At 33.5% G+C, this 23,861-nt stretch overlaps 2 protein-coding genes across 5 annotated transcripts in view; one reads left to right on the top strand and one right to left on the bottom strand.

The window, feature by feature from the left end:
* Positions 1–40: 40 nt before the first annotated feature.
* On the bottom strand, positions 41–21,018 carry LOC128991459 (serine/threonine-protein phosphatase 6 catalytic subunit). Its single transcript, XM_054414357.1, has 7 exons — positions 20,897–21,018; positions 11,151–11,246; positions 9,463–9,670; positions 8,176–8,255; positions 6,704–6,809; positions 5,451–5,612; positions 41–4,769 (listed from the first exon to the last, which is right to left on the bottom strand). Exons 1-7 carry the CDS (start codon positions 20,975–20,977, stop codon positions 4,579–4,581), a joined length of 924 nt encoding a protein of 307 aa, XP_054270332.1. The 5' UTR covers positions 20,978–21,018; the 3' UTR covers positions 41–4,578.
* LOC128991460 (RING finger protein 212B-like) overlaps positions 12,465–23,861 on the top strand; it is a 23,429-nt gene continuing 12,032 nt past the window's right edge. The window contains exon 1 of one of the 4 annotated variants that reach the window (XM_054414361.1): positions 12,465–12,538. The gene's annotated coding sequence lies outside the window, so the exon portion shown is untranslated. Of the gene's footprint in view, positions 12,539–23,491; positions 23,570–23,594; positions 23,682–23,861 lie in introns of those variants that run through there. The other 3 variants (XM_054414359.1, XM_054414362.1, XM_054414358.1) reach the window with 3 other exon arrangements.

Genomic DNA, 23,861 nt, shown 5'->3' with positions numbered 1-23,861 from the left:
TTTCACATGGTTAAGGAATGTACACAGAACAAAATTGTTTGAAATAAGAATTATATTTCAGCCCTGATAAAGTATGACAATGCATGTAGTGCAGCCTATCTACTATTGAATTTGCGGCTTGATTTTTGTATTTCACCAACAACTTCATTAAGGACAATATATAAAATCAATTAAAAGTTCCCAAAGAAATCTTATGACAAAGTCAAAAATACACTTCATTCAAGTTTTTTGCACAAATTTCCACTTTAAACAATAATTTTAACCAATGTGAATCGTGTATTTAAACCCAGTTTGCGAGAAGCCAATTTGAATATAGTATGTGGATGATATAAGTAATCAGTCAATAACTTTACATTTATTAATATTTTCAACAATACTATCAACTAAAATGGACTTGAGAACATCAGTCAGTAAAAAATTTAAACTCAATATGTTTTTATTTTGTCATAACACCTTACGTATTTTATGAAACACTAATTTTATAAAATTTAACATGTACGTAACAAAATACAAAAATCAATCCATACACCTGTTTATCATCACACTTATATATCACAGATTACAATCTATTTCATAACTTTCACTGGTACTATAACAACCCCTGTTTTCTAAAGGCTCGTTCACACGGTGCGAGTTTACAAGCTACTCGCCGGCGTGTAAGAAGCCGGCGAGTTGGCGAGTGTGCTTGATGTATTTGTTTACACGGAGCTTGTCCACTCGCTCAGTAGCTAGCTTGAACCGAATCCTCCAACATCTTTGAATAACACGCGCACAAGCACAAGCAACTTGTTCACTCTGGGCTACTTTACATGCCTACTCGCTCAAAAGCTAGCGAGTTGGTGTGTAAAGTAGCGGCAGCGTCAACTTTTTCCAGAGCTTTTTTACAAGCAGCTTTTGAGCGAGTACGTCGTTCACACTGAGCTATTTTTCTAGCTGCGTGTAAAAAAGCCGGCGTGTAGCTTGTAAACTCGCCCCGTGTGAACGGGGCTTAAAAAGAAACACATTATTTTCTTCAAAATTAGAATATACGAGAAATATCAAGACGGTTGATTGTTATTAAACTTTTACTTAAACAAGACAAAAGGTAGATTAAATAAATGTATGCATTTAAAGATAATAAAAGGTATTGTTAGCATTTCTATAGTAAACAGTTTCTTCTTGCGAAGATAGATAAAACAATAATTATCAATCAATTTTAACATCCTATAAATAGTAGTTACCTCTAACAGTGTGTACCATGGTTGTTCATTAAAAAAAAAACTACAAAATTAAATTTTAGTAGAGGTGATTCTGGTATACTTGTGTTATCTTGGATCCAGAAATATACATTTTTGTCATCATGAAACAAACTAATATTTAGGTTAGTTAAAATTATAGTAAAATGCACAAGATGGAATCAAACTTTGAGCACGACACAAATCTGATCAAAGTTAAAGCCTAACAATTAAAAAGTTAGATAAGATTTTAGGTGAATAATTACTCAATAAATTACCTTTTTATTTACAATGACATGATTATTCTTTTTGGAAATGTTGTGGTTTTATTTTGTAGCGATAAATCATATATGTTTTGCTTGATAGAATGTGATTTATACGTTTAAACAAATACAGTAATGTGAAATCAATCAACAGTAACAAAAATAATTTGTAATACACATTTTTAACAAACCTCTCTATACTTATACATAGAGAATTTAATTTAAGAATTAACTGTTTTTTTAATAAAAATGGACATAGTGTAATTAAGCCACGGACAGAATTTTTTATGTTAATTGCTGATTAATGTCAAATACACAAATTTTAAAACCGAGCCAAACTTAAGGTACCTCCCACTTCATGTAAACTCTAGTATCTTTTACATGGTATAAACTATCAGAATGAACAAAACTACAGAGCAAAATATAATTTTAGACTGCAGAACACTTTGAGTGGCTCATACAAATATGTTCTTGAAGATAATTACCCAGGTAGGGTATGAGCTAATACATTGGGTCTCATGGTGAGACTTGGACCCAAAATTGATTTTCTTGAAATTAATATATTTTAAATAGGCCTATATTATATTTGTGTCCATTAAGTACGATAACTCAAATAAAAATTATCAAATTTCAAATAAACTTGGTACGAATGTGTAATCCTATGTTTTTTTTAAACGAGTTCACGAACCAGCATGATTGATTAGACTATGGAAACGGGTTAATGGGGTAGAAATTAGTTTTTCTAAATTTTGACCCTCAAAACATAAAATTTCTAATCTGTTGTAGTTGTTGCTTTTGTTTATGAATATATTCTGACCAAACTTGGAAAATTTATTTATTTTACCAAGCTGTGAACATTTTACTAAAAAACACTTTATTACCCTCCTTGTAGCAGCAAACCTAAATAGGCTCGTTAACCTTAATGTTATTTAAATAGGATCAATTTTTTAAGAAAATCCAATCAGGCAAACAGAAATTAGCTAAGTCTGCAGGTTTGCTGGGGCAGGGGTATTGTATACTAATATCAGCTACAGCTGGTCCATTGAGGTGGGATTTTTACTTGAGTACGAAACCTTAAAATTTTTATTTAGAATGGAAATTCAAAATGAATGGAAATTTGAATATAATCTCATTAGAAAAATAATATAACATTTTTATATATTTTCCAACAAAAAAATACATACAAGTTGAACCACAAGAGTGTAAGAACTCTTTACAAATATTTCTTTTCATAACATTTTATAAATTAAACATTTTAAAGCTCAGATTTTAAACATTTAAGACAACCCTATTGCAGTGTTGACTACAGTAAGTATAAACATTACCAAATCTACAATAATACAAGTATACGATGTAACAAAACAATACTGTAAATTAAGATATGTATAAAATGTACGATGGATGGATAAGAACACCCTTTAACTGTTGATAAAATCTATCCTTAATAAAGATCAGCTGATGTAAGATAGGCACGGCTGTTAACACATGTCCCTAAATGTGAACACTTACTTTATTATATCACTTACAACATACAAACATTCCACAGGAAGTTCACTTGACATAAGGACTCGTTTATGAATCACAAGACTCTACATTCTAAGCTTAACACGTTAACTGCCACACGGATATTTTCCTTTGTCACAATAATGATAATCTTAATTAAGATTCGGTGTGCAACTTTCTATTTTAATTTAGGAATTTTATATGTGATTTGTACAAGAAATATAATTGATTGGAGGGAGGGGTACTAATGATTTTGCTTTGAGTAGTTGGCAGTACCATTTTTAGCTGCGTGATCATGTTTCCCCTCCAGCTGTTTTATTTATTCCAGCATTGGTATTCAATCCACCATCCAATCGGGTCGTTATAAGTTTACAATTCTGACAGGCTTCTTTTGAAAACTACTCATCAATCAAAATTACATAACGCCATCTAGTAAGCACAGTGATGGATCTGAGGTAGGCCTATGTACAGTTTTTCTAGGTGGCTACTAAATTTTAGAGGGAATCAGCTGATGGAAACATGGTGACACTTTTTTCCCCAAGGTAACAGCATGATTGGACCAGTCCTGGCTTTCCTGACCCAATCAAACCGGTATGGCAGTTAACATGTTAATGCAGCCTAAAAAGGTTAATAACATGAGGGTGGCATACAAAATTTAATTAATTCCTCGAAATAAGTAAATTAGACCTACAGGAAATTGTAGGTTAGTACATTTTTTCTAGACACTCAATATTATTCAAAATTCCAAATTAATTAATTTCCCGCATGATATAGGCAAAATGTTAAGATACTACAGTACTGTGTTGCAGCATGGATTTTGGAAACACCTCTTCTTTTCCAAGTATAATTTTATGGGATACTGATTGACAGTGCTCGATTTGTGAAAAAGGAGGTGCCGGAACTGTAACCTATTAAATGTGATTAATACCTATTTATGCCAATGTTTTTATCTTGACCAGAACTCCGTTCCGCCACGTTCCCCCAAATCGAGCACTGCTGATTGAAAATCATCCCATTGCCAGGAATTGCAGCAGTTTTATTATGTTTTAATCAATGATTAAATATTTACAACTTAATGAAATAGTGTAACGTTTACCATATAGCATTACATGTAGGGACTAAAACTAAATCATTACAATAATTAATTAAACCATAACAAAAACTAGTTCTGACAAAAATCTTTGAACTCTGGATTTTGTAAAAACTGAGTATATTAAACAGGCAAATAGAGAAGATATGTATAAATTAATTGTTATTAAAAAAACATTAAGTATAATATATTTTATTATTCGCTCAAACCAATTCAAATTTTTATATAAATGACATCATGACTTTTGACACATTTTGTTGTGAAAACGACAAACTTTAAAATTAGCGAAGTAAAAATCTGGTAACCAGGCAAAATATTTTCTCAAGCTAATCAGAGATAAAATTAAACCCGTTTGACATTAGCCTCTTGACTTTACCAAAATTTACCTTGCAAAAATACACAACGCTGTCGAGCATCCCTCATTATCCATCGAGTTGTTATCCTAGGCACTAAAATATTAAAATAGCTTGGATAGCGATATCCATTATTTGGTAATGTATATGTAGGATCACAGGAAGTATGGAGTGGTGACCCTGGAGGGTATAACTCTATCTGAGTCCGGCACAGCGTAGAACAGTTTGGACTCCTTGTTGTCAACGTCCTTTAACTCCAGGATGGAGGCGATGTTGCCACAACGATAGCAATAGTTGGGGGCCGACCACACTGTCACCAGCTTGTCGTCAAACATGTATTTGTAGCCTGTAAAAAAGATCGGAATGACTTATTATGTAAGCTGTAAAAGATACTTTAATACTTTAGTTTGAAATGGCGACCATACGAATGTAGGTATATTAAGCCAAGTATGAATGGAAATGAGTATAGGATGAGTGGCAAGATCTTATACTGTTGTGAGTGACTAAGGCCGAAATGTTCCTTTGACACAGCGGTTAGTTAATAGCCCATACAGCCAATGGCAATTAAGGGACCTACAGTTTATAATGGAATTCGAACCACATTTTTGCCTTGTAATTAACAAATTGGTTTAATTATCAGGATAGTACTGCGGATCCACAGTGCATGCCGATAAATATCCACAATTCGTGACCTCCTAGCAGCTGGATTACAGGACAACGCCACCGTCCCAGTCATGATAGATGTTTCATTACTAGATGAGGATGCAGCTAAGTTGTATTCAAACCCAAACATGAATTAAAGACGAATGGGATAGTTATACAGTTATGTGACTGATAAAGCTCGCTGACTTGTTTTAGCCCAATGTTCAAGGACATAATGGTCCAGTTTGGAACGATCTAAAAATGGCAAGACTCTTCTCAGGTTTGAATTGGCGACCAATTGTTAGGTGAGCAAAATTTAGTTGTAACCACTCAGCTAAATATACATTAGGTAGTAAAAGTTTGCAGAGGTGTCACTGTAACACACCTTCATGGACGAGTTGGTGAGCTCGACAGATGAGTTTGAGCTTGTTGATATCCATGAACTCGTGGGTGACTCGAGATCCAAACAGCCAGCCTGCGCCTCGAGGTGAGATGTTCCAAGTCTCCACATCCTCAGGGTCCGACCAGACCAGGTCACAGAACGCACCTGTACAACATAGGGAACACAACTAATCACTCTGTTGTGAAAACCCTCCATGAAGTGTTGGAGAGACTTCCATCCAGGTAGACAGGTTCTATTATCACAAAGACATTCAATCTTAGGTCCTTGTGCTCCCAAAAAGTGTGTAACATTCATGAATGCTTAACTATTTTTTAGTTTCATTAAATTTACTACAATACAAAGAATTGGAAACATATATTTTTAATTACAAATGGCCAATAACTGGTTCCATACGCTAAACAATAGCTCCAAAAAGTTATACTCATTAGAACTTGGATAACTTAAACAGAGGAACCATTACACAAAAGTTAGATGAGTTCATTAGTAACGGGTTTAGGACTGAACAATTTTATTCTAAATCATTTCTAAGCCTTTTTTTAACATCATTAACCACACGACCACAGCTACCTTGGTAAAGCAGTATTTATTCACAAACAATCATATGTTTACTGCCTTTAGGAGAGTTAAACCTCTGGAATGATACAAATTATTTATTAAAAATAACATCAACAAAAGTAAAGACAGACAAACAACAAACTTTTTTACACAAACGATATTGTGTATAGGGATAACTATTCTTACACATAGATGAATCAATTCTGGGTTAGTTTAAATATTACAATAATTTGTTTTAAATTTGAGATTTTTAGGGACTTATGTCCCTACAAGCCACTAGTATTTTATAATTTATTTAGTCTATTTGATTTTAAAAGTCTGAACAATGGCTACACAGACACACAAAAACCCACAATAATAATATCAAATAATAATATTTAGTCAACAGTATTCAACAAGGGTGCGCAAGGGGGGGGGAGGCAAGTGTGCAAGCTCCGAGACAACCGACTAATGGCATAGCAGAGGCATTATGTGATCAGCTGTTATGTGAAGAGTGTGACAAGAAATGAGATGGAGAAGAAGGCAATGATTTTCCCTAGGTCATGTTGCATGCAGTATTAGGCTTTGGAACAACTAAACTATAAAAACCTCTAAATAAACAACCCAATGACCAACATTTATGAACAATTACAACAACAAATATAAGACTCGCCGAATTAACGTGTGATTAACTTACTCACCTTTGTATGGTATTTCCTGATTCCTATCAATTGTTCTTATCTCATCCAAAGTTTTTATGTCAGGAGACAATCCGCCGTGGACGCAAAGGACTTGTTCATCTACAAGCTAAAATTAACAATATAAATTAAAATTAGACAAACTTAAACTTAACTTAAACTTGTCAATGCACTTTCTTGGCTTCTTCAATACCTTCTAGCCTCCAAATTAATTTTAAATTTCTTTTTTTAACCAAAAATAATTAATTTTGAAGAACAAGTCTTCTATTTATTTTTTTACTAAAACAGAGGTTGTGCCTAAAATGTACATTGTGATAAACTTGTCAATTACATGTTTTTTATAAACCTTAAAATCATAACAACAATCTTGACTCTTGGTTCAATGCATTAGAAATCTAGGTACCCTCAGTATGGACAGGCAAAGAAGGATGTAACTCATAATTGTTGCAATATAGAAAATAAATCATTAAGTTTTTTACAAAATTTCAAAATTTAAGACTGTTAGTGCCAGTATTATAATTTAACATTAAAACAGTGCAAGCTAAAAATCCTAAAACAGAGTGTCCACCAGGCTAAAAAAAAAAAAAAAATATATGAGTAATTCCTGGTCGTTTAGGTCATACTTTTCATACCAAACTTTCCAACATGTTATTGCATCAACTCCCGCAATGCTGTTTTACGATAACGTAGTTCGCTATTTTAGTTGTCAAGAAATGTATTCTCAATTGAAGGAACAAAATTTATGATTACTGATATTGTCTGACAAAAGTATGCAATTTTTAAATATTACTCTGATTAAATAATCAGAAAATTCAAAACTAATTCTTAAACCTGCAATTTATTAATAACTCCTTAAAAAATAGTGATGTAAATACCAAAATTAATCAATTCCCAGTACTAATACCTAAAAAATAGGTTTCAATTCCGATAATTTTAATTTTACCAAATGTTTTGTAAGGATTACTACACCAACCTCTGTCTTTATATAGCAAATTTAAGTTTTAAACCCTTCCAAACACAATAAATACCATTATAAAGGTAAATGTAGATATTACATAATGAAAATATTTAAATAAAACTTTGTTATAACTAAAGGTGCGCCATCCTGAATTTTTTGGCCAAGCCAAACTCGAGGTAATATCGTGATCATCTACCACTGTCGAGACTTGTCGAGAGACAAAATCATAATTTTCAACGATCACTGCAGAATCTTGGTTGAGGTTTATCCTCCTCAATAACAGAAATATCCATATCCTGCGGCCATTTGGACATCATATCGTCTCCTGCGGTCACGGAAACGTCATCAGTGATGCGTGACCACGATAAATTGAAATATTTCTGGTTAAAATACAAAATCTTTGGTTTTCCCCGGTAAAAAAAAAAATCACACACAATTCCCGATTTTCCAGGTCCATGGACACCCTGTAGAAAATCACTTTTAACAAAAACACGAACAAATATCCATGAAATCTTACTGCAGCTATGGTGAGGAGATCGAAAACTCTACAGCAATACCTCCATGCGTTTGCATTTCCATACTTGGTTTGACACTCGTCTGAAAAATAAAAATAAAGTTAACAAACACCATACTTATATGGTTAAGTTTTGAAATTATTTTATTTAGATTTTTTAATATTTAGATTTAAGTTTTATAATGCATTGACATTTGTCCTGTCATTTTATGATGTAATGGCATTCTGTAAATAAATAAATATAGGCCTAACTCAATGGCACCGCTGGTTTTGGTTACCAACTGCCCGCACTAGGCTATCCAATCACCTTATCATCCCAGGTTTGCCCATGTGACTTAAAGGGCTTGAGCAGGAAACCCACTAGTCCGATGCTCTCCAATCCGATACCTTGTCGGACGTCAGATCTGATTTTTCTCCAGTCTGCGTGCAACAGGCCTAGATTAGTCACTGTCTAACTTCGTGTGTGACATGAGTATTAACGAGCGTTTTGAACGAAGCAGTTTGGGAGCATCCCTTTCTGAACATATTCTGATAACGCCTTAAAAAATGCGGAAGGTGTCGGAGACTTGTCAGATCGGAGAGCGTCGAACTAGTGGGTTTCCTGCTTTACTGAACCGGTACTTCACACTAATTTTAGCTTCTTACAATCTTTAGACTAGGCCTATTCGATTCATAAATAGTAAAAAGTATTCTTCATATCATATACGGTAGGATTGTATGTATAAAATATACAATTAGGATAGATTATCAATCTTTATTACCCTACTGTCTTCAATATACCCACACCAGTGCAAAATCAAACGTGTTTATTTTACTAACTCCAATGACAAGTCATTGTTATCCCTTCCCAGACGGCCTATAGGTTTTAGGATGTACATAGAGATTGCAAAATGATTGTATTTAAATAGAAACAAAAAAATATATTTTTATATCCATAATTTATACGTGTACTGGTGAAAGTACAAAATGAAGTATAATTAATTGATAGAATGTTGTAAAAAGTTGACCCATGCAGCGCTTTAGTCTCTAATTTTTTTTTCATTTTATTATTTTTTATTAGGCCTACCCTACATTTTTTAAATTAATTTTCTTATTCTCCTAGAAAAACATTATTAGTACATCGATTAAAGATATAATTGAATAAAAGGACGTTTTTAAGATATATCTGCCATACACGGAGCTCAAAAACAATGCACAAAATACTAGCGGATATATCAGCCTATAGTTCGGGAAGGGTTAATACTTTAACTTACTACAAAAACGTTTAGCTCAGAAATGCAATGGGCTTACCATAAAATCCGTAAACCTGGGTGATCTGCCTCGACTCATGATTTCCTCTCAGTAAAGTAATTCTGTCCGGCCACCGAGCTTTTAAAGTAAGCAGCCTAGTGAGGGTTTCCAAGCTGTAGTAGCCACGATCCACAAAGTCGCCCATGAATATGTAATTTGTATCAGGAACTTGGCCTCCATTTCTAAATAACTCTTCTAGATCATAAAACTGTAAAACATATCACAGCATTTCGTTAGTGTATAAGGAAAAGTTTTATGACCAAGCAACTTTAAAGTAGTATAAATAAGAAAAATATTACAAATACAGTGAATTACTACTAGGCATTAAAATAAATAGATGTTTTGGTTTTAGAATTAATAATAAGGCTATTTTTATTTTTTTAGACCCTAAGGAACAGTACCTAACTTCACTTTCAAAACCTAGCTAATAGATCATGATCATTTTTAGATGTTATGCAAAAATGTTTAGGTACTAGTGTTTAATGTAGAGTAAACATGTTATAATAAGGCTAGAGAAAATAAAAATTAAAGAATAAATTGGCTCTCATCTAAAATTTTCCTTTCTAGCCTGACTTAGCTCATAGCTTAATACTGATTCTGAATTTTTTAAACTACTCATGCTCTAGTTTCCTTGTGCATGTCTTAAAACTCGCTGCTAAATCTCTAACGTCATGTCAATCATCCAGCATCATTGTTTTTATGTTGTTAAAAAGTTTAGTTTTCATCAGCGGCATTTTGCCCTCTTCACACGTTTTCCCTTGCACAGCTTAGTCTTGTCCAAACCGTTATCACAACTATTCCATTAGTCAAGGGCGCATAAACTTTAATAAAAGTAATTTGCCTGTAAATAAATGATTTTTCATTTAATTTCAAAACGTTGATTTCAGTTTATATTTAAACTAAGTTAAAGTCGCTTTTTATGATTGACAGTGGGGCACTAGCCAGACGCGACCGGCGGCTTAGTAAGTTGGGTTAAATTTGAGTTTTTAAAACAAGGCTAAATAGCACGCAGCGCCCCTACAAACCACAAATACAAGCGTCCTCAATGTGCTCTGCATTGTTATGGGAGCTTTTGTACCCAGTGACCAGCTACAGCGGCACTTGTCATAACTTAGATGCCAAAATTATCAAATCCCTCAAAAGTGGAGAAGTTTAATCCTGATAATTTTAGTGATGCACGATCAAAACAGTGTTTACCTTACAGCTAAGCTATTAAGGAAAGTTGGCCAAATACAAAGTTTACCAAATAGGTAGTTTTGTAAAGGTGATATGCTATACAAGTTTTTGAATACACAACCGTTAAGTTAGATTGTGTTACCAAGCTACTGGCTACTTGATTTATCCGGTGAGCCAGTGACTTTTACAATGTCTTTTCGTCTGTAGGCCTACAGTGCAATGCCAAGTAATAAGGGCTCAAAGCCTGTGGATTAAACAATTGGTTGGCATTTTTTGGATCAAGCGTAGGCCTACAAAATACAGTAGGCAAAAGAAGACCATTCAAAAAAATAGTAGTCTATGAGGAGCAACCTAACTGCACTACGACTACTGGGGATAACTTACAGGTCTGATTTACCAAGTGCATACCACGCATTATCAACCATCTTAAGTATTTAGGCCAATATGTAGGCCTACAATACAAAAATTATATTTACGTATAAATAGATTAATACAAAAGATAGTCAACTAACCTGACCATGAATATCTCCACAAACTGTAACAGGGGTTGATACTGGTTGGATGTTGGATTCTTCCAGAAGCAAATCACAAACAATATCACAAAGTTGCTGAAACAACAAAACAATTTTAGCATTAATAAATAGGTTGCTTGAGGATATAAACAAAAACTAACGTATAAGTTATGCTTAAGGGTGAGCTCTAAACTTACCTGTCCGCCCCGCGCAAATTCAAATTCAAATTCAAATTCAAATTCTTTATTTACTCATCACATCTTATAATGCACAAGGTACAAAAGATTGGAGTGTCGTCAGAATATAAACTAAAACTAAAACTAAACTAAAAATAATAAAGTTAACATAAGTAAAATATCTCATATAACTAGAAAAGACCTTATCATTCAGCGTATCAGTTTAAAAAGTATCCTTAAAAAACTCTTCTACAGTGTAGTATGGTTTTTGTAAGAGAAGTTTATGTACAGATGTAAGGGCTAAGTTTTTGGAATTATTTTTTTGTAAAATGCTGTACAATTTATTATAAACTTTTACTGCCATGTATTTTGGAGAGTTTTCATAGAATGAAAGCCTATGCCGAGGAAATTTCAATTTGTTCTGATGTCGTGTTGGATAGGTATGGTTGAATTTACAGTCATCAAAAATTTTAATATCATTAAACATTAGTTTAACAATTTCAACTATGTAAAGATTTGTAAGTGTTAAGATACCAATATCTTTAAATAAAGATCTGCAGCTTTTTCTTCTTTTAACTCGGGCCATAGTCCTCACTATTGATTTTTGAGCGTTAAAAAGGATTTTAGTTTGGGGCTGACATCCCCAAAGTACTATTCCATACCTAATTATTGATTCGATGTAGGCGTGGTATACCATTTTACATACATCCATTGATGTTGTATTACTAATTACACTGAGTGCAAACCTAAACGAATTCAACTTTTTGGACAGATATTGAATATGATTTTCCCATTTTAGTTTATAATCAAAGTGTATTCCTAGAACCTTGTGGGTATTGACTGATTTTAGCTCTCCACAAGATAAATTCTCCAACTTGTTTTTCTCACCATTTCTAATTTTAAAGTGCATTAAGTGGGTTTTAGAATCATTCATTAAAAGACCATTTTTGAAAAACCATTTTTTTAGTTCATCCACAGTTGTTTTAATTGATTTTTCTAATTGCTGAAAATCATTGTTTTTTACCACGACATTAGTATCATCAGCATACAAAAATAAACTACCACTTATATTTGAATCAAGGTCATTAATGAAAATCAGAAATAGCAATGGTCCCAGAATAGAACCTTGAGGTACACCATAATGGACACTATCCCATCTAGACGGAAACCGTTTGTTTTGTTTGTAAACTACTGTGCGCTGTTTTCTATTTAGTAAGTAGTTTGAGAGAAGACCTAAGACCTTTTCTCTTATACCAATGTTTTTTAGTTTGTAGATTAAAAGTTGATGGTCCACACAATCAAAAGCCCTGGACAGATCACAGAAAACCCCCGCAACACTCTGTGATCCATCCAGAGCCTCCGAAACTGAGTTGATAAATTTAGTGAGAGCCAAGGTTGTTGAATGATTTCTTCTAAAGCCAAATTGAGATGGCGACAGTAAATTATTATTTTCTAAAAAATCAGTTATGCGATGGTGAATCAATTTTTCAAATATTTTAGAAAGATTACTAAGTAGAGAAATAGGCCTATAGTTTTGTATATTTGTTTTTGATCCTTTTTTGAAAATAGGTTTCACTTCTGAAAATTTGAGCTTATCGGGAAATTCTTCATTTAAAAAACTTTGATTAACTATTTTGCTTAAAACTGGAGCTATGATGTGTTCTGACAATTTAATGAGTTTGATTGGAATTTCATCCCATCCAACAGCAAGGGAATTGTTTAGACCTCGTATTATTTTAATGATTTCTAATGTGTCTGTGGGTTTGAATTCAGTTAATGTTTTAAGAGATGTATTACAAGCTACATTAGTGTCTGTCACCGGAACTTTAGGGATTTTGAGATAATTAACTGTGTTGACATAATGATGATTAAAACAGGTAGCTACGCTTTGTGGATCTTTAATCAGATTGCCGTCCATCTCTAATTGAATTTCTTCTGTAGGCATTTCTCTAGTTTGTCCTATTTCCTCTCTGACTATGGTCCAGGTAGCTTTCATTTTGTTATTTGAGTCTAGAATAAATTTATTATTAGCTACCTGTTTACTTTTATGAATCGCGTTTCTAAGATCTTTTTTACAATTTTTATAGTCTAATTTACATTGTACATTATTTGTTTGCTTAGCTAATTGATACAATTCTTTTTTCTTGTCAGCTAATAATTTTATTTCATTAGACACCCAAGTTGATTTTGAGTTTTTCTTGGTTTTTCTTGATATTTTAAGTGGAAAACATTCATACATGGTAGTAATAAATACATTTAAGAACCAGTTATAGCTACTATTACATGAATCAAAAATAAAAAAGTTTTGCAGCCTATTATTAAGTAGAAATAAAAATTGCTCACAACCACTATCAGTAAAAAATCTTCTAGGAATGCTAGGAGTACACTGTTTAGTCTCAGGTAATGATAAAACCAAGGCATTATGATCTGAAAGACAGTGCTTAATATTATACAGTAGAGAGCCATTATAATTCTGACTTGATATAAAGTTGTCAATACAGGAAGTAGTATTAACTGTTGTTCTGGTAGCTTCAAAACAATGTATATTATAACCATATCTACTAGCAATATTCTGAAATCGGTCTGAATTTGTATTCCTAACCAATAAATTTATATTGATATCTGAAGCAATTAAAATTTTAAAACATTTCTTTTCTTTTGATAGTAGTTTGAACAAATTATTAAGCTTCCTTAGAAATTCCTTTGTAACTTTATTGCCAGGTATTCTATAAATTGACACTATTATTAATGCTAGTGAATTAATCTGAATAAATGATCCTTCAAATACATATTCATCATTAAATATCTTTAAATCATTTCTTACAACATAAGTCAAAGAGTCGTGGACTAATATACAAGAACCTCCCTCCGATTTTTCCCTAAAATAACCATCTGCCAAGCTAAAGTTTAACATTCTGTTAAGCAAGTAGCTACTATCTTTTTTTACACAGTGCTCATTCATACATATAATTTTAACATTACAATCTTTTAAATTTAAAATAAACAATTCTAGTTCTTCAACTTTTTTATTTACTCCTTGGAGGTTCCAATGTAGAATTGCATCTAATTTCTTATAACAGTTGTATTTTTGAGGCAATGTTACTTTTGTTAATAGTGTTTGCTGGTTAATCAAATTATTTGCTATATCTGCAGTTTCTGTTTTTTTTCTGGGCAAATTTCTAAAAAAGGAATATTTGATGAAGCAACACCATCACCAGAACCTCCATTGTAAACTTGACTAACATTACTGACTACACTGACATTTGCACTGCCCTGTATCACTGCTTCCACATAGGAATGTGGGCCAGGAGCAAGGTGTGGGGAGGGACTTGCACTTGGACTGGGCATAACAGCCTGCACTTCACTTGACACACACATGATGTTGTGGAGGGTCGGCTGGGAAGTCTCGTGCTGTGGTTTGTCTAATGAGTCGTCATCCATCTGATGTTGGTTGGTGGGAAGTAGCATCATAGAGTTTCCTGACGTGTGCTTTGTAGTTAAAAGTTTTAATTTTTGTAAAAATTGACTGTAGGGCTGGCCTCTCCAGAGATTTCTCGTTGGATTCTCCTCTTGTAGTAGTACTATGTCAATGCAGGCACCAGTTGATTCTTGGAATTTAATTATATTTTCAGCAAAATGCTCCAATTTTATTTGGTCTCTTATGCAACCCATAGGGGAACATATGAGGTGCTTGAGACCCCTCTTCTTGAAATCCTGGGTCAGTGCATGAAATGCTCGATCATAGTTAGCTTGTGATGGTTTTCTGAAAAACTGGCTCTTTGTGATTAGACTATATACCCCAGATTCCCCTTGTCTTCTTTGGTAAGCCAAGCACGAGTGTATTCTGTCTGATGGTGTTGGCTTTCCAAAGTGGCTCTTAAATACCAGTGCAACACCCTTTGACATATTTTTTACATCATCAGTGTCAGCTGATATGCAGTGTGCAAAAGCCGTTGATGTATCCTTGCAGTATTTGTTTATCATAGCTGCCATGTCTGCTTCAATAACGTGGATGTTGTGTGGATTGCATTTGGTCTTTAAGGCATCTTGCGTAGGTGAAGTATATATAGTTTTAACTAAGTTTTGAATTGTAGCTTGACTATCATTTTCTGTTCTTGTACCTTTACTTAGCCAAGAGAATATGGAGTTGCAGACTGTAGTTTTCCCTTTCAGGTTTAGATGTAGTCCATTTTTTGTATAATGATACTTCTCATTTAGTAGGTGGTTGAAAATGAGAAATTTAGCATTACTGTGTATTGATAGCGCTAATAGTTCTGAGTTGCATTTTTCTATTTCAAAGAACTTTCTGCCATCGTACGGTTGATGATATAAATATGGCAGTTCAGTCAATACAATCTCAGCCTTGAATGCTTTTATCATCTTATCTAGTTTTATAAGAATATTATGTTGATGTTGAGAGTCTGTTTTATTAGTTCCGCCTATAAGTATTATTCGGTCATTTTTATCAAACTTGTTTATGAGTCTCTCTAATTGGGTTAATACATAATCAAAAGATGCTCCAGGATAATAAGTTGATGTGACGTTATGTTGTGGAAACAGTGGAGTTAGGAGCTGTACAAAGTCTCTAGCGTGGCTGTCACCTGTTACATACAGCGTGGGCTTTTTGGTTGATTGTTTGTTTGTAAGTTTACTTTTATTTTTATCTTTTAAGTTTGCTGGATCCACTGGAATAGTTTTCTTGTGCTCAATGGTAGATTTCTGAGACGCTGTAACTTTAAATGTATTTTTTTTGGAACATTTTTTATGGATCTTTTGTCGATGTGGAGTTTGTTGCTTAAGAACAGTCTCCTTTGTATTATTTGAAATTTCTCCTGTTAGTTTATTCAATCCTTTATCCGGGTGGTTTGTTTTAGCTATATCTGTTTCTGATTTGCCTTCGAGAATTCCATATCTATTGGATAAAGTGATAGAACTATCTCTTGTTTTTCGTTTTGGCTTGCAACATCTGTGTTTTCTGGAAGCAGAGTGAACAGCTTGCCAGGAGTTCAGATTTATTTTCCCTTTAATTCTTTCCTCTTTTTTGCCATATAGGTGTCCATTACATCTACTATCTTCATTGTAGTTCTTGAACATTAGTTCCTTTATGAGCGCTGAATCTAGATCATTTGTATCAGAGCTTAGCCATAAGTATGACAGTACTGATCTTTTGTGTATTACATCCTTAGTGACTATGTTGGGCATTGTGTCTTCTTTGAAGTTGTTATCCAGAAGAACAGAAGTAATAATCCAATCTACCATCAGGAGCATATAAATTCCACAGTCATAAGAGTTCTTTTGCTGGGGAGAGTTTAACACTTTAAACATAGGATTGTTTAGGCTCAAACTTTGTGATAGTTTAGTAAATATCAACCTGGCTGAATCTACATTCTGTTGATTTATAGAATCGATGTAATAAAAAGTATTAGCTGCTTTATTATAATACAAAAGACTCCAGTGCGACCCTGACACGGTGACAGAAACTCCAGCATCATTTACTGGAATGACAATGTGTGATTTCTCGTGAAGTTTGAGTGGCTCTACAATACACTTATAATCATCTAAAGCTTTTATGGCCTGTGAGGCAACTGGACTAAGAAGAAAGCAATTATCTTGGTGTTGTATGACTGTGTTGGTAATTATCTGAAAGTATTTTTGAATCGTATCATCAGTAACCCATTCATTATTCAATAAAGAAACTATGAAGTGTAGTCTTGATTCAGTTTGTGTTATTGCATCTTGCTTTGAGTTGGTCCTGTCATTCACAGAAGACTTGTGTGTTTCATGTTCAAAATTATCATCATGCTTATTGTAGCTCTTCAGTTCCATCTCTAAATTAGGGATTTTTTTGCTGTTGAGTTTATCACGGTGGCCCATTTCTTTTATTAGTTGTTCTTTTTCCGATACTATCTTACTCCTTTCATTTTCCAGTTGTAAAATAAACTCTTCATAAGTTTGTCTTTCTTGTTTCATTTTTGTAGTTACAGTTTCTAGCTGATGTAATACAGCTTTCTCCTTAAAAACAAACTCTTCGGTTAGGTTGTTGATTTTTTCCTCAAGATCTTTGATTTTATATTCTAATTCTATCTGCTCTTTACTTTTTGACATTTTTAAAACATGTATATTTTGTTTGAGTTTTTCATTTTCCTCCAAGAGAAAGTTACCAGCTTCAGCTGCAATGGTCAGTGATTTTTCAAGGTCTCCCTCTTGTAAACTCAAATTTGCAATTTGTTCTTTTACAGATTCAATATTCAATACATTTTCATTAGAAATACACGTTTGGCATTTCCAGTCAACTATTTTGCTATCACAAATATGTTTGAACTCCATTTTAGTAAGGGTAGTGCATTTTTGATGATACCATAGACCACAATCACCCCTACATAGTATAGCTGAAGTTTTAACTTCTTTTGTACAAACACCACATGGATAGTTATTGTTCTTGGCCGATTTCATTAATTATATTTGATTAAAATATCTTAGACAAAAATATAATCTAATATTAGCCAAAACTGATCTCATGAATAGATGTTGGAGGTAGAATATCTACATCTAAGTCCCAAGAGCTATGCAAGTTCACAAAATACTTGTTAAAATTTATTTCGATGTTTATATAAATTTTTTTTTTATATATATATATAATTATATACACATTTGTGAGAAGGAATATTAATAGGTAACTTCCTCGATAGCAGTGTTTGTAAACATTGAGCTTCACTCCGATACAGATGTGCTTATCACAGGTGAGTACAAAGTTCAGTTCACCTGTACCTCGACCTGGTCCCTCCTTATCTCTCAACCTTATCACTGTTGAAGAATTTTCATGAAAATCCTAATTATTTTAACGTTAAAATGTCAATTTGTAGATAAAAATATTCTTCTTCACCCAAAGGTGTTTATAGATTACTCAAGAAAAAGTTTATCTCTACCTTTACATACCAAAATGATGGTTTAAAAACTGGGATTTACCACTGAAATATACGAAATTCAAGGGAGCACAAAATCACATGTTCACCTGTCTTCTCATATCCTCTAAAAATCAATGCAAATGCAAGGGTTTAGGATCTCCGTCAATGTTGTCTAAGTTCTTAACTTAGCCAATTGAAAATGTCAATGTTAATTTATTCATTTCTTATTTTTGTAGGCTTGTATCGTCATTTTTTTGTAGGCCTAATAGTAACTTTTAAGTGGGAAATGACTGGTAAATACTTCTAAATAGGCTAAGTTTTTTTCTAACCCTAGCATTTTACACATACAAATTAAGGCAAATATTTTATATATCAACGCGATATCCTCTAATTTTTAGATGTCTACTTACAGTTTTTATCTCGCTGAATCCGAAAATGCGATCAGTTTTTGTCGGAGAGATTCCTAAGTGGCCTTAAAACGAAGGTTAAAATTACAAATCTAAGGTTCATTGAGCGGAATTGAAGGTAATATGGCGTGGTCTGGACGGGTCCGTATGTGGACTGAGGACTGAGTGAGGAGGAGAGCAAACAGCTGTCTATACTCAACTTATTGCGGAATGAAATCAATTCGTTTTGAAACCAAATAATCAGTTCTTATTTAGGCATGTGAGGAAGGTAGGTCGGGTTTTAAGCGGATTCGTGACTGTATTAAGTGTTTTAAAGTGAGGTTAGATTAGGAAGGTAATGGTTAGGTTATAATGAACCGACTCATTAATTTAGGCTACCTCCAGACTGTTTTTGCACAATTGAAATAGTGAGTGAAACACAATGAAATAACACGATCAAAAATGCTTACGCATTTTTTATATCGTTGTTTCATTGCGTTTCACCCACTATTAAACTGTGCAAAAACAGTCTGGAAGTAGCATAAATTAAATAGTCGGTTTATTATAACCTAACCTTTAACTTACCTAATCTAACCTCTCTTAAAAGGACTTAATGCAGTCACGAATCCGCACAAAGTCCGACCTATCTTCCTCACATGCCTTTTCTGACATAAAATGTGATTTAAAAATTAATATTAAGGTTGGATTGGGTTGGGTTAGGTTAGATTAGATTAGATTAGCTGAGCTTTGTAATAAATGGGTTTCAATAATAACTTTTTAACTGCAGTATGTCTTAGGGCTAAAGAAAACATTGTTACCAAGCATGGAATCTCTCATTGTTGGGGTTTCCTTATTACACGTGTAATATTATTCAAATTAGTTGCTGAATACATTAAATTACTTATGCACTGTGGCATGTTTCCACATTTACGCACAATGGGATTATGGGATTATGCACTAGGCCTATGCTAAGTCTATTAACAGACGACGTTGAGGGTTGGAATGAGGACGATCATGTCGGCAGTGACCTAGCTTCTATTACTGGTATTTTACGAGAGTAAATTCAATTTGTTTAAATAATTTATGTTGAAGTGATTAGTAAATTATGTATCGCAGTTGATTTATTGTATTTTGTAAACGGCACCAAAGTCCATTTGCTTTTCCAATTCGAATTAAGTTATTGCATATTGTAATTATGATTTTGCTCTCATGTCGTCGTGGACTTGTCCAAACCACAAATATGTGAACAACTCAACAAAACTGAAGCTTAATATAAATTATTTAAACATACAGCCACTTAGGAATGTCTCTGACAAAAACTGATTGCATTTTTGGATTCAGCGTAAAAAATACTCTAAGTAGATATCTAGAAATTACATGATATCGCGTTGTAGACATAGACTATCAAATAATTACCTATATTAATATTTAGAAGAGAATAAAAACGATCAACCTAGTCATAAATTTCAATCTAAAGAGTAAGGAATATCCTTCAGATGAAACAAATTTTAAAAGTTAACTGAGTAATTTGAGAGGACATAAAACATCTGAGGCAAGGGCTTGTCACATAGTAGAACCTCTTTAATCCGAACTAATTGGAACCGAGGGTAGTTAGGATTATTGAATAGTCTGGATTACAGAACATATTGTTGTTTTTACATAACAAAGTTAGCTGGAAAAGTGAAAAATGCTTTTTTAAGTAAAATACAGTGTTTATTTAATACAGTAGTAGACATAAGGAATCAGAAGGCCTACTATACATTACAATTGAAATAACTACGGTGCTTATATCAATAAATGCAGTATACATACAATATAGAACTACCTACTGTACTGTGTATAGAGTACAGCAACGAGGCATTCGGATTAGTGGACGTTCGGATTATAGGGGTTCGGATTAAAGAGGTTCTACTGTACTGAAGCCCAAGCTGAGCACCAGCACACCCTTAACACAACTAGCCTAGGCCTAGTACCCAAAGTAACTTGTTTTCACTCTGGCCTACCTTACAAGGGCTATACAAAGCCCTTGTAGGGAGGCCTCTAGACTAAAAATCCAAATTTAATCGTGTGTAATTTATTTAACCTAAATGCAGGAGACTACAATCATTGAATTTTGAGCCCCATAGGACAGAAAAATCTAGCTTCCCCATAACCCTACCTTCAAGTAAACCTATGAGTAAAGTTAGGTTATACCACTCAAACAATAACCACTTATAGCTTAAAAAGAACATTCTTGAGAGGCTGGTGGAAAAAATTAATAGAAATATTAAATGACATACTTTTAGGTCGTTTTCTGGCAAGTATTTACACTGTTTAGCAATTTCAATCCATTTATCCACATCCGAGGAATGTTCAGACATCTTGTACTTGTAACTTGTTCAGTTGTAAATTTTACAGTTCAGTTGTTCAGTTCAGTTAGATTGGAGTTGAAAGTTGAACCTGGGGCCCTATTTTTGAAATGGTTGACTGTTGAGTTGAGTGTCGAGTCATTCTATTTCCAATCGTTTCGTATTTTTGAAACGGTTGACGGTGGACTTATACAACCAAAACTACTCAACACCTATCGAGCTGTTGAGTGGAGGTTGACTGCACTTTCTTCTTCCTCTCTTTCGGCAAAAAATTACTCTTTTTGAGACGACGCCATATTGTTTTGTTATTGCTTTAATTTACTAATTGCGATTTAGAGGTTATGTATTTGTTGTCAATGTAATAGCACCCAATTATGCGATTGTTTTCTGTAGAATAATCGCATTTCAATTTTATTTACTGTGTCAATACTAGACTATTTAATCAAGGGTTTTAATCTTGTTGGAATGTTTGAAATAGACTAGGCATACTAATTGAACTTATTATAAGATAATTATTGTTATTAGACCTATGATTTAAGGTATTAAAGATTGTGGTAGAGAGAAACAATATCATAGTTTGTTTCAATACCATTCACCTAATAAATGGATCAAATTAATTTAAGTTACGATATATGCTTCCAGTGCAATGGCAAATAGCCGCTTTAACCTAAATAAAAAACAATTAAAAATAACATAAAACAAACCGATGAAGGAAACTAAAATAAGGTGATGTGTTCCGAAATAGAGACGAAGAAAGCAATTAATTAATAATGTATTTAGGATTAGTGTAGGACCTAAAGTAAAGTGCAGCCTATGCCTAAACTTATAATTAGCTACACCCTAAAACAAACATCCATAGTAAATTTTATTTTTAATACTTAAGTTTAGCCTATATAAGTTAAGGTACTTTGCAATCACTAAGATTAAATTAAGCAAGACATAACCCATTATAACCTCAATCTCTCAAGAACGGAGTTGACAGTTTACCTCAGTGTCTCGAAATATGGCAGATTGAGATTAGCTGCCAGATTTTAGAGTAAGAAGAGGTTAAATCGAAGTCCGCAAGAACTCTGCATTGTGATTGGTTCAAAATCAAAATGACGTCATCTGAATTTTTGACGGTCGTATGCTCTACATTTCCACCACGAGTCTCTCAACTAGTGATTCCCAACTCGCTTCCCAACTGTTGGGTTTCAAAAATACCATATCATGTTGTTGGTTGAGTTGAGTGCTGACGATTGACTCAACTGTCAACCATTTCAAAAATAGGGCCCCTGAACCCTGAACCTCAAACCCTCAAACCTGCATCACGGTTAAACACTTCTTTCTTGATCTAAAAATAACTCTATGGCGGGATACGCCATAGAGTAAAACTCGAGTAATAGGTCTATTAAATAGGACCATAGATATGGTAGGACCATGGATTAAACACTTTGAAATGTTACAGCTTTATTTTTTTAACAAATTGCCCATTTACATAAAATATAAATTGTGTCAAAGTTATGTACAATATTCAAGATGTAAAAATTCATCCAGAAAATTTGTCCTCAAAAAAATTTATTTATATAATAATTCATTTCAACGGATACACCATTTACAAAATAATATGTGTTTTTAACACGTGAGCAGAATGAAAATATAACAATTGCATTGGAAATAACAAGAGAAGTTACATAGCCTAACCATTGAACAAAACAGCATTGCAAAAAAAAAAAAAAACAAGACAGAATAATAGTTTAGTCATATTCGAAAAAGCATCTAAATGTAAAAGGCAAAGCCCTCACTGACTGACTCACTCACTCACTCATCACTAATTCTCCCTCTTCCCTTTTACCTAGGAGGCTGAAATTCGGTACACCGATTCTTTGGGCATTAAATAGGAAAACTAAGTAGTTTTTATTCTAATCGGGCTTTCGGGCTCCGCCCCAGTGGCTCTGGAGTTTCCCATGTTAACCTTACGATTTTTCATATTTAAAAGGAATTTATTAACAGCTGTTTCAATTAAACAAGTTGGTTCTGTTCTATGATGTTCAATAGCATTAAAGTTACAAGGATTACCAACAGGGTGAAGCACTATTATTTTTTTTAATTTATGACTACAGCCAATTTGCAACCAAAAGGTGAGAGAGCGTAGCGAACGAACTTCAACCTGGAAGCGAGTTAGCGTAGCGAACGAGCTAACCTGAAGGCAAGTGAGCTCCAACCTAAAGATGAGTGAGCGTAGCGAACGAACTTCAACCAGAACGTGATTGAGCCATGCGAAAGAGCTCACTTGTGAAGTTAAACGGGGCAAAGCCCGCGGGTACAGCTAGTCTTACCATAAATCTGTTGCGTTTTATGGTTTTATACAAGGGATAAATTAATTGAAATTGTACCTTACAATACAAAAAAGAACAGTAACAACTGCACCGGAAGTAGCAACGACATTGCATGGGTTTTCTTCTTTCCCTTATCATCTCAAGCTTGTCTCAACAGAGTTATTTGAAAATTACAGCAATTATTGTTGTCGTAGGCTAGTAGTCAGTAGTCAGTGAGTAGAAGTTGAAAAATATACTTTCATTTGAGATTTTGGAGCATTTAATTTACTTTTTTCAATTGAACCAGGTAAAAATCCTGTATACCCTAACGTTTCATATTATACTTAGTGTCTAGGGCATTTAAATTCTTTTATAATTAGTTCATTTGTAAGTTACAAACTTTGAAGCACTCGAATTGTGTAAGTTAAGTAATTTAGAGTAAGCCTAGCATATCGTGATTTTTTAGGAGTTTTTTTATGAAATTACATTTCAGCACTGATTAGGGCCTATCACGTAGAACTAATTTGCTGCCTAAACCTGAATAAAAAAAAAAAACTTATAACTTAGGCTAGCAAATTTACATCTCTTTTGGTGGAGTA

This window comes from Macrosteles quadrilineatus, unplaced genomic scaffold (assembly GCF_028750875.1).
Source record: "Macrosteles quadrilineatus isolate MER2022 unplaced genomic scaffold, UCM_ALF_1.0 Scaffold_4__1_contigs__length_99947679, whole genome shotgun sequence".
Lineage (NCBI taxonomy): Eukaryota > Metazoa > Arthropoda > Insecta > Hemiptera > Cicadellidae > Macrosteles > Macrosteles quadrilineatus.
The sequence above is the reverse complement of the archived record's forward strand: the minus strand, read 5'-3'. Positions and strand labels throughout refer to the sequence as shown.

Excerpts from the sequence above, each read along its gene's own strand:
- LOC128991459 (XM_054414357.1), bottom strand. The coding sequence starts at position 20,977 with ATGTCTGAACATTCCTCGGATGTGGATAAATGGATTGAAATTGCTAAA. Across the intron at positions 9,671-11,150 it reads GTGGAGATATTCATGGTCAG|TTTTATGATCTAGAAGAGTT; the intron begins GTTAGTTGACTA and ends TATGTTTTACAG. Across the intron at positions 5,613-6,703 it reads TCAGGAAATACCATACAAAG|GTGCGTTCTGTGACCTGGTC; the intron begins GTGAGTAAGTTA and ends TATGTTGTACAG.